The 13,687-nt window shown below is 48.5% G+C and overlaps 5 protein-coding genes across 5 annotated transcripts; 4 read left to right on the top strand and 1 right to left on the bottom strand.

Annotated features, from left to right (window-relative positions):
* Nucleotides 1-921: 921 nt before the first annotated feature.
* On the bottom strand, nt 922-2,167 carry N7447_000878 (carbon-nitrogen hydrolase family protein; the record flags this gene model as incomplete). Its single annotated transcript, XM_057225154.1, has 4 exons — nt 922-1,146; nt 1,205-1,426; nt 1,475-1,965; nt 2,020-2,167. 4 exons carry the CDS (start codon nt 2,165-2,167, stop codon nt 922-924), a joined length of 1,086 nt encoding a protein of 361 aa, XP_057089170.1.
* A 2,815-nt stretch (nt 2,168-4,982) lies between these two features.
* Nucleotides 4,983-7,240, top strand: N7447_000877 (putative hydrolase; the record flags this gene model as incomplete). Its single annotated transcript, XM_057225153.1, has 7 exons — nt 4,983-5,319; nt 5,373-5,589; nt 5,645-5,829; nt 5,885-6,291; nt 6,353-6,568; nt 6,628-6,768; nt 6,821-7,240. 7 exons carry the CDS (start codon nt 4,983-4,985, stop codon nt 7,238-7,240), a joined length of 1,923 nt encoding a protein of 640 aa, XP_057089169.1.
* A 1,996-nt stretch (nt 7,241-9,236) lies between these two features.
* N7447_000876 (protoglobin family protein) lies at nt 9,237-10,238 on the top strand (the record flags this gene model as incomplete). The annotated part of the gene is made up of 3 exons (XM_057225152.1): nt 9,237-9,351; nt 9,403-9,676; nt 9,773-10,238. 3 exons carry the CDS (start codon nt 9,237-9,239, stop codon nt 10,236-10,238), a joined length of 855 nt encoding a protein of 284 aa, XP_057089168.1.
* Nucleotides 10,239-10,822: 584 nt separating this feature from the next.
* Nucleotides 10,823-11,281, top strand: N7447_000875 (Aldehyde/histidinol dehydrogenase; the record flags this gene model as incomplete). Its single annotated transcript, XM_057225151.1, has 1 exon — nt 10,823-11,281. One exon carries the CDS (start codon nt 10,823-10,825, stop codon nt 11,279-11,281), a length of 459 nt encoding a protein of 152 aa, XP_057089167.1.
* Nucleotides 11,282-11,357: 76 nt separating this feature from the next.
* Nucleotides 11,358-12,467, top strand: N7447_000874 (Aldehyde/histidinol dehydrogenase; the record flags this gene model as incomplete). Its single annotated transcript, XM_057225150.1, has 3 exons — nt 11,358-11,750; nt 11,809-12,251; nt 12,323-12,467. The coding sequence occupies 3 exons, from the start codon at nt 11,358-11,360 to the stop codon at nt 12,465-12,467; spliced, it is 981 nt and encodes a 326-aa protein (XP_057089166.1).
* Nucleotides 12,468-13,687: the final 1,220 nt, after the last annotated feature.

Below are 13,687 nucleotides of genomic sequence, written 5' to 3'. Positions count from 1 at the left end.
GTGGCACTTAGACACATTCTATGGAATGTTATATTTTGGCAGCTTCGGGAAGTCCAACTTGAGCTTGAGAATAAGCATATTTACGTTAGTGTTAGTGTAAATATAAATCCAAATAATTCCAGGTTATACAGATCAGATCAAGATACGCTGTTTCACAGGGCCGGGTGTTTTGGGGACTGAGAACGTACATATCTGTATATTTGCACCGCCATGGACATGCGTTCATTTCATAATAGAGCTTTTCTTGAAAAAAAAAAACAAAAGAGCTATTCAGAAAATATACAATTTAATGTACTGGGAACATGGAGTGGATATAGACCTGTCGTCCCCAGTACTTCCGTTTTCGGCGACAAGTGCATTATATCTGAGACAAAATAAGAACCAAAATTTATGACGTGCATTGTACCCCAGAAAAGTTCAGTCGTTTCACAGCCACACTCTCACATCCGTCTAATTCAGGGGCCATTGTCTGACGCGTATAGTTATGGGTCTAGACCTTGCGGGTCTCCGGGTTTGAATTTTGTAACCTTGAGATCACATACAGATTCTTGGGCAGGTATGTGAATAATGCCAACACATCGGAATGTACATCCACATGTTTCACGGGTCTTGGTCTTTGCTATCTGACCAGGTCGCTGAACTTCTATTAACTAATTCGGCCCAAAATTTCTATTAGGTTAGAACGGAGAATTGGGGTTTCCGAGTAGCGTGTAGACTGGGCGCATTGTTTATAACAATGCGCGCCGCTAATTGGAAGTAGACATTAAAGTCGCGTTCGTTACTATAAGAGTCATGTCTGACCTTCAATTTCTTACAGCTATCTGGACAATGCATGGAAGAGTTTCGCAAAGTAAAAGAGTAAACGAGTTGAGATTTCTGCATTCTATACTACACATCTCTTCCAGAGACCATCAAATGTTTCTACGAGCTCTCGGATTGGGCCTCAGTAACCGACGCATCCAAAGGAGCGGAAAGCCCGACCCGGTCAATAGTCCGAGTGTAAGCGACACCGCCGTTGACTCTGTCCTCGTGCACGACCAAGTCCTTGCGGTTAGTGTCGACAAGAAGACGGATCAAATCCGGGCGCATATAGTGGCCGCCGAAATCGGCCAAAGACTTCGTCAGATGGATTTCGTCGAGGTCAATCTGTTTGAGTACCGGTTAGTTTGACATTCTGATTAAGACAAAAGCATCATCCACCTACGTCAACGTAAAGAAGTCCTTGGAAGTCTTTGGCGGGGTGAGGAATGAGGTTCTGTCCATCGGGTCCATAGATACGGCCGTTTCCATTGTAGATGTTAGGATCCTCAAGCTCTTTTCCAGGAGGGGTGTTGAGCTTGATTCCCTCGGCGGTGATTGTCTGCCACGGTGCAAGAGTGAACGAGCCGGTCTCGATCGCATAAGCAGGGGTAACAAGCTGAGCATTCTTGTCAGTAATCAGATCAGCTCATCGAAAAAAAAAGAGGGAAGATACATCTGCATTTGCCTCGGCCACGTTTGTGTATGGATCCGGGTACTTGAGAGTCTCCTTTCCGGGATACAGAGGCCAAGCAGCGATGTGCACCTGCTCGCCAAGCGAGGCGGCGTACGCCTTCAGGAAAGGGTTCATATTCTCCCAGCAGTTCAGGTGTCCGATGCGGCCAATCTCGGTGTCCATCACTGACTCGGTAGTGTCACCAGTGCCGTCGCCGAAAACAAGGCGCTCGACGTGAGTGGCCTTGATTTTGCGACGGTGATTGATGACGTCTCCAGCTGGGTTGATCATAATCTGCGTCGTATACAGACTGGCGAGATCGAGCTCCGAGTATCCAAGCGATACCCAAATCTTATTGGCTTTGGCTGCCTCGCGGATGCGGCGCATCTCATCCGAGTTGGAGGCGAGACTGTTCTCGCGATACTTTTTCAGAAGTGGCAGGCTCTCCTGGTAGTTTGTCTTCCAGGCCCAGTATGGGTAGCCGGGGATCCCTATTTATCATTGTTAATACACTTGTATCCGATACTTGGGACTGTGATACTAACACAACTCAGGGAAAGCAATGAGCTTACAGCCTTCCTTTCCGGCTTCGTCGATCCAGTGGATTGTCCGGCGAACGGATTCCTGAAGGTCGAACCAGCCAGGCTCGGCATTGACTGCTGCGGCCTTGTACTTCTTGAGAACGGGAACCATTTTTGAGATATTTATTGTATAGAGACGAGTGTTTGCCTTGTAGACTGTTGCGTAGAATGAAATTCTCTCCCAAGCCGGGGAAAAACCTCAATTTATAACAACTCGAGCTGTCTTGTACGTTGGCTTTGAAACAACGCCCTGCACCTCCCAAATCCCGAACCATAGAATGAGCAGCATCATGAGATTCGGGAGCTCTCGGATTCGGGGACTGCTCTGAAGTTATTGAATACCGGCCATCATGGCAGTGAAGTGCAACTCTGAGCTACGGGAAATGGATACGGGGTTTGCTTCAATATGGTGTCACGCTAGAGGAGAGTTCCCGGGAGTTCGACATTTTGCATAAGCAAGCATATATTACATAGCCCGGGATCTGCTATTCTGATTCAAATCACATCATGAGAGGTGGGCCTCACTGCAGAACTTCGGTGATCCGCCCTAATCCCGGGGTCATACAGAGCTTCCCGGATTGTTCCACCCAAATCCCGATATCAATCCAATCCCGATAGAAATGACCAGTGACTAGAAAGTAGTGTTCTTGAGCTCTTATAGATGTTAGATGTCTCTTAACTCCGTGCGGTGGACAATCTTTATTATTTGTTTAGGAGACTCGAGGGGGACCACAAACTGCTAAAGTCCCACGTCAGTCATACTTGCGAGGCTTTACCTTGAGGGCGCCAACTCGAAACGGCAAAGCTAACTGGATATAGTAATTCACAGTCCCGCTTACAAGATATTAATATCTGCACATCTTGTTATTTTCTTACTTTGGAACGTGAAAAGAAATACGCGTAATTGGATCTAGACATGAAAATTCGCATCAACCTTTATCTATGGCGCAGTCTAGCACAATGTAAGAGGTGCTTCAGTGGATAGCTCTGGTTAGGTTTCTGATATTGTCTGTAATCTGTGCTCTTCTGTGGCTACTTAGCAATGCAGAAATAATTTCAGGAATGTCTTATCCAAGCTAGTTAGTTGAATTTGGGCTCATTCCGGCCATGTTTAGCAATCGGACCGTCCTATCTGCATATATAACATTGGTTGCTGTATCAACAAAATCGGGCCGGTTACACATTTGATCGGAACAACACTGCCAGCTATCGTTTTATTTTTGCTATCTCCTTAATCAGGGATAGCGGAGCCGACCAACTGAGCAACTGACCTACAATTTGAGACTGGTTCCAGATGCTCTACATGTGAGGTCAGCTATATTTTCAACAAGATCAGCCTCCCAGCAGCTTATTAACTTGTGCAGTTCCTCGTAATTTATCATGGAATAAATGGGGTTATGTTATTTTCCTTATTATAGTAGGAAATGGCAGGTTGTTTTTGCTAGTTCTGAGCCTTCGCTGGGGGTAAGTACTTAGCCAGGAAGGACATAGATCGGGTGCGAGACACAATGATCCAGCCCACCGGGGGTTTCCTGAATCAAGAACAAAGTATTCGTTTCTTCGCCTAAAAATTTCGCTACGTCACTTTTCTGTCACATCATTATACAAGTTCAACAAATCTGATTGGAACCTCAACTGGACCTCGGGGCTCACCGTAAGCCCCGCCCATAGAACGCGGGGAAGAACGTGGGCGGAGTACCCCCGAAGCCCCAAAAAGCCAGCCACTGTCATAAGGTAAGCTTAGGCGGAGGCAACCGGATAAACAACTCGCCAATCGAGAAGAGGGGATCGTCGCGCCAAGCCAGACTCTTGAAGGTCAAGGCGGTCTTTCTTACTCTTAAATTGAAAGCTGATACAACCTCAAGCTACCACGTCAGAGACAGCGGGGTGGCCCGATCGATATTCGTGCGTCATGAAGAGTGAATGAATTTTATATCGTAACCGATCAGGGCTAGACAGACCTATTTATCAATTATCCCGCTCAGGGTGGAGACGCTGGTGTGCCATGCAATCCGGACGCAAGGGATTCGATAGAAACGCGATCCTTGCTCGTGACAATGCGAGATCAAATCATTCCATGTAAACAGGACTTCATTCTTAGACATGGCCTGGACATGCAGATGAGCTGCATATATCGACCAGCGGATGAGACAGCAAGCAATATCAGTTCCCTTGCACGTGAAATGCATGTCTGTGGTAAGGTAGATCGGCTGTCGTCCGTGTGTTTGTGATCGGCGTTGAGTTATTGCAATATTGGGCAGAGCAATCGGAACAGACCGAACATTCCGTCGTGTGAGCAAAAGCCCAACCAAGTTAGGAGCAGTATTTTGCTGGCGAGAAATGCTCCACGGAATACCCACCACTGCCGTGATTTGTCGCTCCCTAGAACCGGATATAGAGTTTGCGGGTGAAATCTGTCGAGGACTGGTATTGTTGTGTCTCATTAGTGTTCGGTTAATTTTGATTTGTCTGGAGAATTCCCAACTTGAGTGGCAGTAGCAGGTAGCTCACCGTTTGTGACGGGTTTACTATGTGCACATCGACATCATTGCTGCCCGGCTCTTGGCTGCTGCACTTGGCTTCTGCGCTGTCAATAACGCCAAGCAGTGGCTAATGCTCCCTGTGATCAGACACCAGCCAGCGGCCGACATGCTTGCAATCCTTAATGAATCTGAAATGCTGGGCATCCTGTGTACTTCCTGCGGGGTTGGCCCTTGTGGGGGCGTCTCTGCCAAGTGGGCATGCTGTATGCAGGGAAGCACCGTGCCATGAGTCTGTTAGTCCCACGTACGCAGTGTCCGATGTATTTAAATCCAGGCACTTGCCCAATCATGCTCAGAGCGTGATATTTTATTCCGAAGATCTTTAGTACTGTCGCTGTGGTGTGCATATATCTCCGTTAGAAGATTTAAGTGCCTCCGATCAACATGCGTTTAGCTCAGAGTTTTGTCTTGTCGTGCCTGGTGGCGACTGGTCTAGCTCTGCCTAGCAATGAAGGCTTCAAACACCAAGAAAATAAGGCGCGCAGTGCGGGTTACTCTCTTAAGGAGCCTCCCTTGACAACGCCATGGACCGATAAAGTCGGAACGAAGCCATGGCCCGAATATCCGCGGCCGTTGCTGCAGCGCTCTGATTGGAAGAATCTCAACGGAGTGTGGAAGTACCAAAGCGCTCCAGGCCTGGATGCTGTCCAGCAGCCACCTTTTGGGCAGGAACTTGCACAAGATGTTTTGATTCCGTCGTGTCTTGAGAGTGGATTGTCCGGTAGGTCTTGCCTTCCTTACCACGTTATCATCAAAATTAACAAATATTCACAGGAATCCAAACCGACTCGGCTTTGTACTCTTGGTTTTCAACATCCTTTAAAGTATCTTCTTCTTGGAAGGGTGAGCAGGTACTGCTCAATTTTGGAGCTGTAGACTATGAAGCTACAGTCTTTGTCAATGGTCAAGAGGCAGGCTTTCACCGTGGCGGATACTTCCGTTTCGCCGTAGATGTGACGAAGTACCTGAAGTTTGATCAGCAGAACGAGCTGTAAGTATCCCGTGATCACAACACAGTCGACTTCCATATCTGACTTCAAATACAGACTTGTTTTCGTACATGATCCCACTGACGATGGAGACTATGTTATCCCCATTGGAAAGCAAACCTTGAGACCCAGTCACATCTTTTATACCCCATGCAGTGGTATATGGCAAACGGTTTGGCTCGAGGCTGCCCCAGCCAACTACATTACCCAGCTCGATCTTGACGCAAACATGGATGGCCAAGGTAAGTGTTCAATGATAATTTGTGGGAAAATCCGATTGATTCTGACTGCATATAGTAAATATCACTGTACACAGCTCCGCCACGGATAACCCCGCTCAGGCCGAGGTCACTGTCCACAAAGATGGCAAGACTGTTGCAAGACACAAGGGTCCCACCCACAAGCCATTCCAATTTACCGTATCATCGCCCAAGCTCTGGTCCCCAGACTCACCTGACCTGTATGACGTGACTGTCAAACTCGGCAAAGATAAGGTAGAGAGCTATATTGGCTTCCGTACAGTCTCCAGGGCTAAGATTGATGGGATTGAGCGACCCTTGCTCAATGGAGAATTTATTTTCATGTTCGGAACCTTGGATCAAGGCTATTGGCCCGATGGTCTATACACGCCACCCAGTAAGGAGGCGATGGTGTACGATTTAAAGATGCTAAAGAAGTTGGGATTCAACATGGTCCGCAAGCATGTGAGTGCTGTCGCGCCGCCACATATCCCATGGCCTCTATTGCTCACACTGTGGAATGCAGATCAAAGTCGAGACCGATTTGTTCTACCAAGCATGCGACGAGCTCGGTCTGCTTGTAATTCAGGACATGCCTTCCCTACGTCCGTCGCAGTCCAAGAAGGGACCCGACGGCAACTCCCATACTATCCTACCGGACGAGAAGCAACAGGTCGAGTTCGCTCGCCAGTTAGATTTGCTGATTAACCAGCTCAAGAGCTTCCCCAGTATTGCAACTTGGGTAAGTTAGGGTTTTCGGTGAAAAGTCAGAAATATACTAACGTTTCCCACTACCTATAGGTCATTTACAACGAAGCCTGGGGCCAGATCACAGACTATTACCCCGAGTTTGAGTTGACCGAGAGGGTTAGACAGCTGGACCCCACTCGGCTTGTGGACTCGACGACTGGTTGGGACGACCACGGCGCCGGAGACTTTAGTGTATGAATTTCTCCCCCGTGGCTCAACCGCGTGGCTAATCAACATATAATAGGACAACCACCACTACGCAAACCCACAATGTGGCACTCCTTTCTATTCCCTACGCTCGAGCCCATATGATCCCAGCCGGATTGGGTTCCAGGGTGAATTTGGCGGCATCGGGACTAATGTATCCATTGAGCATCTCTGGAACAACCAGGCAGCCATCAATACCATCGACCAGACATACGAAATCGACGAAACCATTGAGGCATGGAATTATCGCAGCCACCTTCTCCTGAACGAGCTCGAAGATCAGGTCCGCATGTACGCATGCAGTGGGGGTGTTTGGACGCAGACGACCGACGTCGAGGGCGAGGTCAACGGCCTGATTACGTATGACCGTCGCTTGGCAAGAGTCGACGTGAAGCAGTGGCAGGCAGATATTAAGGCTCTCTATGATGCTGCTGCCGCACGGAGCAAGGCGAAGTGAAAAGCTCGTAATATATTTAGTGGACAGGGTGCGCCACCCGAGGCTATCTGGATGAATGTGACGAGGATGGAGTATATAATCTTATTTTGGCTCATTATCTTTAAATGGAAACTAGTGGGATCAAAATAATCAATCGTAAACAGAGCTCGAGATCAGCAATTCACGACACACATTTGGAACTTTCTTCAACCTTTGTTTCATGTTGACTGGTTAATCATATTTCTGACAGCCGCTGTCAAACCTCGGAATCTCCCCAGAAAAACAAATTAGGGTGAGTTTTATGCCGAACCATGGAATCAAGCCATTGGAATCTGGTACGCGGCAGTCTCGTGGATCAACCTTCCCAGATAGGTCGAGACTGCTGTTCTAGGCCCAAACGGTCGAAACGTCGTCACTAAGGCGGCAGTGATCGTCTACCGCGTCTGTTTTTGAAACGTCACAGATTGAATAGAAAAGAACAAAAAAGGGAAATCCCCCTCTGATCTACAATTTCAGAGTAATAAAGACAATCAAAGCTGTGGGATTTGGCCTCAATTTTCACCCCTTTCACATGAGTGAAAATATTTTCATCTAATATGTATTTTCAATCAGAGATTTCTTGATCATGCCATACCCACCAGCCTAGCCCTGCCGATCTTGCTCATCATGCCATGCCATCAGACCATGTGGTTAACAGATTTAATAGATTTAATTACGGGTAGATGGTCCATCGTAAATAGTCCCCCATTTTCGAGTCTAGCGTTTGCTTAACATGCATGTGTTTCTTAAATTTTCTACGCCATCGCCCGTTAGCTCCGATTGCCCCTATTGTACATATTGTAGGTCTGTAAATTGTGTGCTCCTTCGGACCCACACATCCACTAGTTTGGCCTTTCTAGAAGCATAAACTTATCCAGGGGCATAGTTGACTTTCTGGACCAATTGTGTTGTCGTAGCTGCTCAAAAGTCCATGTTTGTTAATTCCACGTAGATCTAAGGTTCAAGTCTCGCTCGATCTACTGAGACCTACAATGCGCATCTACCTAATTATAACCACTACACCCTAAGGCACCCGAATACATCATCAGGTCGCAAGTCGGACCCGAACGGAACCCACTTCGTCGCGGGTCTTTAGAAACGTTGAGCCCGTAGCGGAGTTCCGAATGTCCGTAGCCAGTGAATGAGAGTGAGATGCAAATGCTGAAAGATCCATTTCAATTTAATTTGCTTTGTTGGCACGGGCAATGGTTCACAGATGGTTCACAGATTTACATGTGTGATCTTAGTGTTCCATGCCCAGCATCTCAAAAACGCCATCTGATCGTATACTCGGATGACATCGATGAGGGGATGTCTGACAGCCCACGTGCTTATTACCTGTTAGTTGCAGTATTCTTCACGTCTCCAGTTCGCTGGTTTCAAGTTGCCCAGTCTGACAGGATGGCAACTATGGGCCCTTGCCCCCCTTGGCTTTTCTTTTTCGTTTTCGTTTTCTTTTTTTTTTTTTTTTAGCTTATTGCAAGGATCAGCCCACACGACATGTCGTCACTCCACTTTAGTTCTCTAGTAATCACCTTAACGCCGTGGTCTGATTCGTCCAAGGGCACTTTACATGTTTATTGAAATGAAATCTTCAAGGAAAACTTCGGCTTGATATTGCTGTGCTCCCATTAATCCGGGTAAGATCGCTTTTCTGGGTAGGAGTCATGGACCAGGTTCCACGATTGCCTAGAAAGGGTCCCGAAGAGGATGTGTTTTACAGTTTAGTGGCTTCCAATCTAATCGAGTTACATTTCAATATAGATGAACGGTGAACGGAGAAATAACGGGTATCACGCATCCATGGTATAAATACTCGATCCGCCAACTTGCCATGAGGTGCCCCCAGTTTAATCATCTCTCTATTTGGTTCCCGGTCTCCCTTCCATACTCTTTTTTTCCCCTCTCCAACCCCATCCAAGAAAAAAATCCTGTTCTCAAGAGCGATTTTATACCGAGAGGTACCAACACTAGAAGCATGGACTACAGTACGGCATCGGCTGCGGAGCCAATGCATGTCGACCGCAAGCTGCTCTACACAAGTTTGGAAGAGCGAATCAAGTACCTCCATCACTTCCTCGACTTCAACTCAAGTAAGCTCTTACCACTCCCCCCATGAGTCATAACCACTAACCTTTCCCCAGGCGATATCGAAGCACTGTTGACCGGCAACAAATACATCAAGCAGTTGATTCCGGCAGTGGTCAACCTCGTATATAAAAAGCTCCTCCAATACGACATCACATCTCGGGCCTTCCACACACGGACAACAGTCGACGAGACCGAGCTCGATGATGACTATCTCCACGAAGAGACCCCAAAAATCAAGCGACGCAAGATGTTCCTGCGGTGGTACCTGACGCGTCTATGCCAAGACCCTACCACAATGGACTTCTGGCGGTACCTGAACAAGGTTGGGTAAGCTCACACCCCACCTTTCCATTCCCAGATCCCTGTTCCTGGGTTAATTCTCCGTGCTTGTGCAATGCGCTAACGAGGGGGTTTGTAACACAGCATGATGCACAGCGGACAAGTCCGTTTGTCACCACTCAACATCGAGTACATCCACCTCGGCGCATGCATCGGATACATCCAAGACATCTGGATTGAAGCGATGATGTCGCACCCGCACCTGTCGCTGCGACGCAAGATCGCGCTCGTGCGCGCCGTCAACAAGATCCTCTGGATCCAGAACGATCTCTTTGCCCGGTACCACTCGAACGACGGTGAGGAGTTCGTGGACGAAATGTCTGATTTCGCCAGCTACGCTGAAGATCAGGAGGGATACCTTGGCAACAAGCGCATACTTGGCAGCAGCTCCGGTAGCTCAACTGAGGATGACCGGTCCAGTATTTCTAGTGGTGTTGCGCCTTCTATCGATAGTGCGGCGCCGTCAAATTCATCCAAGGTGTCGGCTTGTCCTTTCGCGGAAATGGGCAAAGCTAGTAATTCGACTGAGACAAAGATTTGGGCCAATTGAGGGGCTTCCTGTGTTGTTGTGCGGGTCACAATTTGCATCTTTCTGGCGCTAGGGGTTATGGATTATGGTGATAGGACTGGGTTCTGGAAGTCTGGGGTTTTGAAGATACCTTTCATTAGCATAGACAGTGTTGGAATAATTCAAAAAGATCTTGAAGAAATTGACCTCTTGACCTTGTGGCCTCTTGGCATCTACATTTATCTTCATCTCGGCGGAATGCTTCCCGGCTTTGTCATCTTTTTTCTTCCCCCACAACTTCCGAGCTCGGCTGTTATTCAAGGCAGTTGAACAAGGCTTTTAACATCTTATATCCGCAGCCAGACCGGAGATAATTAAAGCATTGCATAGCCCCTTCGGATATAACTAACCGATCTGCAGAGTACTTCGATAAAACAGTGAGCTACATATCAAAGTCAACCACCCACCCCCTTTGTGTCCCCACCACCCCCCCCGCCACTCTATTTGGTTAAGATCAGAGGACAAGAGCTCCTATTAAATAAACTCAGCCACTCCAAATAGACTGGTCCTTCTCTGTGTTAAGGAGATATCCGTATTATCATTTTCAACTCGCCAAAACATTCACAATGGCACAATCGAAGGCGGTGACCCCGCTTATGATCAATAATGAGTCCATTGAGACCGATATCAAATTCGAGGTCCATGCCCCCGCCACTGGCGAGCTAAGTGGCTATTGCGCTGGTGTGTCAGTCGATGATGCCAACCGCGCAGTCGATGCTGCCCAGGCTGCCTTCCCCGGATGGAGCAAGACCAAGGCAAACGACCGCCGCGACATCCTGTTGAAGGCTGCCGACATTATGGCCTCACGCAAGGAGGAATTGATCCAGTACCAGCGCGAGGAGACCGGTGCCGGCCGGCCTTTTTCAGAGTTTACCTTCAATATGGGTGTGCTCTTCATCAAGGACTTCGCAGCCCGGATATCCTCGATCGAGGGTGTTGTGCCGAATGTCAGCGGGGAGGGAGGCGCAGGAGCCATCGTATACAAGGAGCCGTACGGAGTGATTTTGTCGATTGCGCCATGGTAAGCTTCGTGATCTGATCTGTGGCATATACTGCAAATTATCAGTTGGCTCGGAACTCTTTTTTAACTAATTGGCAGGAATGCTCCTTTCATTCTGGGTACGCGCGCTGTTGCGCTCCTCTCTTGCGGCGGGAAACACCGTCGTTCTCAAGGGCTCTGAGCTCTCACCCAAGTGTTTCTGGGCTCTGGGCGACATCTTCCGCCAGGCTGGTCTTCCTGCCGGATGTCTAAACGTTATCTTCCACCAGCCCTCCGACGCCCCGGCCGTCACCAATGCGCTGATCGCTCACAAGGCTGTGCGCAAGGTCAACTTTACCGGCAGTACACTGGTGGGCTCGATTATTGCCTCTACCGCCGGCAAACACATCAAGCCTGTGCTGCTCGAGCTGGGCGGCAAGGCGTCGGCGATTGTTTTTGAGGATGCGGACTTGGACAAGGCTGCCATGAATTGCGCCATTGGATCCTTCATGCACGTACGTAGTGTTGATTCGATTGAGACCGAGATATCACTTACTGACAAACGATACGTAGTCCGGTCAAATCTGCATGTCGACCGAGCGGATTATCGTGCAGCGCTCGATCGCAGAGGAGTTCCGGCAAAAGTTTGTTGAGACAACTGAGAAGTTGTTCGGCAAGGATGCGCCCGCGCTGTTCTTGGTCAACAGTGCGGCCGTCACCAAGAACAAGAAGCTTGTGGTGGACGCTGTATCTCGCGGAGCTAAGCTGCTGTTTGGCGATGCCGATGCGAGCGAGTCCATCAACACAGGCATGCGGCCGATCGTCGTCGATGGCGTCACCAAGGAGATGGACATGTACGCGACCGAGTCGTTTGGCCCGACCGTGTCTTTCATAGTGGTGGATACCGAGGATGAAGCAATTGCACTGGCCAATGACACCGAATACGGCCTGACTGCGGCTCTGTACACCAACAACCTATTCCGTGGGCTGCGGGTGGCCAAACAAATTGACTCTGGGTGGGTTTTTGAGTTCCGGATACAGTTCACATAAGGGATATCGAAGGCTAACATCATGCTTTTTTTTCTAGTGCCGTGCACATCAATTCTATGACGGTACACGACGAGACTGTCCTCCCTCACGGAGGATGGAAGAGCAGCGGCTTTGGTCGCTTCGGAGGAATTTCTGGATACGACGAATTCCTCCAGACTAAGACTGTTAGCTGGGAGGAGTAGAGCTAGGCTTACAGGTACATAATTTACGAGTACATTGCATAGGAATATGACTGACCTGTTGGTTTGGCCCCATGGGTCTGTTTGGCCCCCGGCAGTGTTGGGCCGCCACGGACGACGGTTTCCCTAGTTGTATTGACAGGGCTTGGTTGGGGCTTGTTCTGGGCTTGTTTAGAGCCAATTTGGGTCTTAGTGCTTTGGTCCGAACCTTCCAGTCGTTGCAGCCAATGACGGGGCCTTCGGGCGTCGCCTAGAGGTGCCACATGAGGATGCGCTCCGGATACCCGGCTTCTACTCCGTACCGTATAGACGAGTTGAATGGCTCGTGATGACTCCGTGTGATGTGTTTCTATTGCATCGTGCTTATACGGGTGGGATATTTTCAAATGATTTTTCACTTTTTTTTTTTTTCTGGTACGGAGCCTCCGCTGTAGATGTGTCTCATCCTGGCCATGAGGCTGAAGGTCATGTGATCTAGCTGTTTTTCCCCTCAGATGAAGTCTAAAAATACCTATTTTCGTAATAAAGGGCTTGAACATGGATATGAACGTACATATCGTCTAGTGGAATTTCAGCCTTGGACCCGGTAAAGAAACATTTTGCACCTCAATAGTTGCGGCGAAGGCGCTCAAGTCCCGCTCTAAATTCAGGCACCGGGCCGTAGCAAATCACGCAAACCGCCAGGTGAGACACAATCCATTCTTTATTTTATTTTATTTATTTTTCTCATCTTACATGTCTTACCTCTACACCGTAAGAAATGCACAGGTTACAATGTGCAAACAAACATAGGATACTGCGATGATATACATGTTGATAAACTTTGACCCCCCCCTGAATATCAGGCTGTTGATCTTTCCCATAGACAACACAATACCCGACGAACCGGTGGGATCGGCGAATTTGATACTGCCCTATGGCCACAGACCTGTGTGGAGCTTGGTAGTGATAGTCGCGATAAGTCTCATAGTCATGAATATCAGTGAATATCCGAATCTACCCCTCTGCAGGTTAGGTTTGAAATCCTGTTTGCCCCGTGGAAAGACACATGGTACCTGCATGGTCCCTGTGCAATGAGGGCTTTGTTCAGTACAGTACCTGTATGACGCCTGTCACAAGGTCTGGGCTTCCAAGGTTGAGGGGCGCAATCTCGTAATCTTGTAATCTCCCAGGCTCGGTTGCGTATCGGACATTCCTTTACAATGTAGGCGCGAGTGGCGTAA

This window comes from Penicillium robsamsonii (assembly GCF_028829455.1).
Source record: "Penicillium robsamsonii strain IBT 29466 chromosome Unknown utg000001l_segment0_segment0, whole genome shotgun sequence".
Lineage (NCBI taxonomy): Eukaryota > Fungi > Ascomycota > Eurotiomycetes > Eurotiales > Aspergillaceae > Penicillium > Penicillium robsamsonii.
The sequence above is the reverse complement of the archived record's forward strand: the minus strand, read 5'-3'. Positions and strand labels throughout refer to the sequence as shown.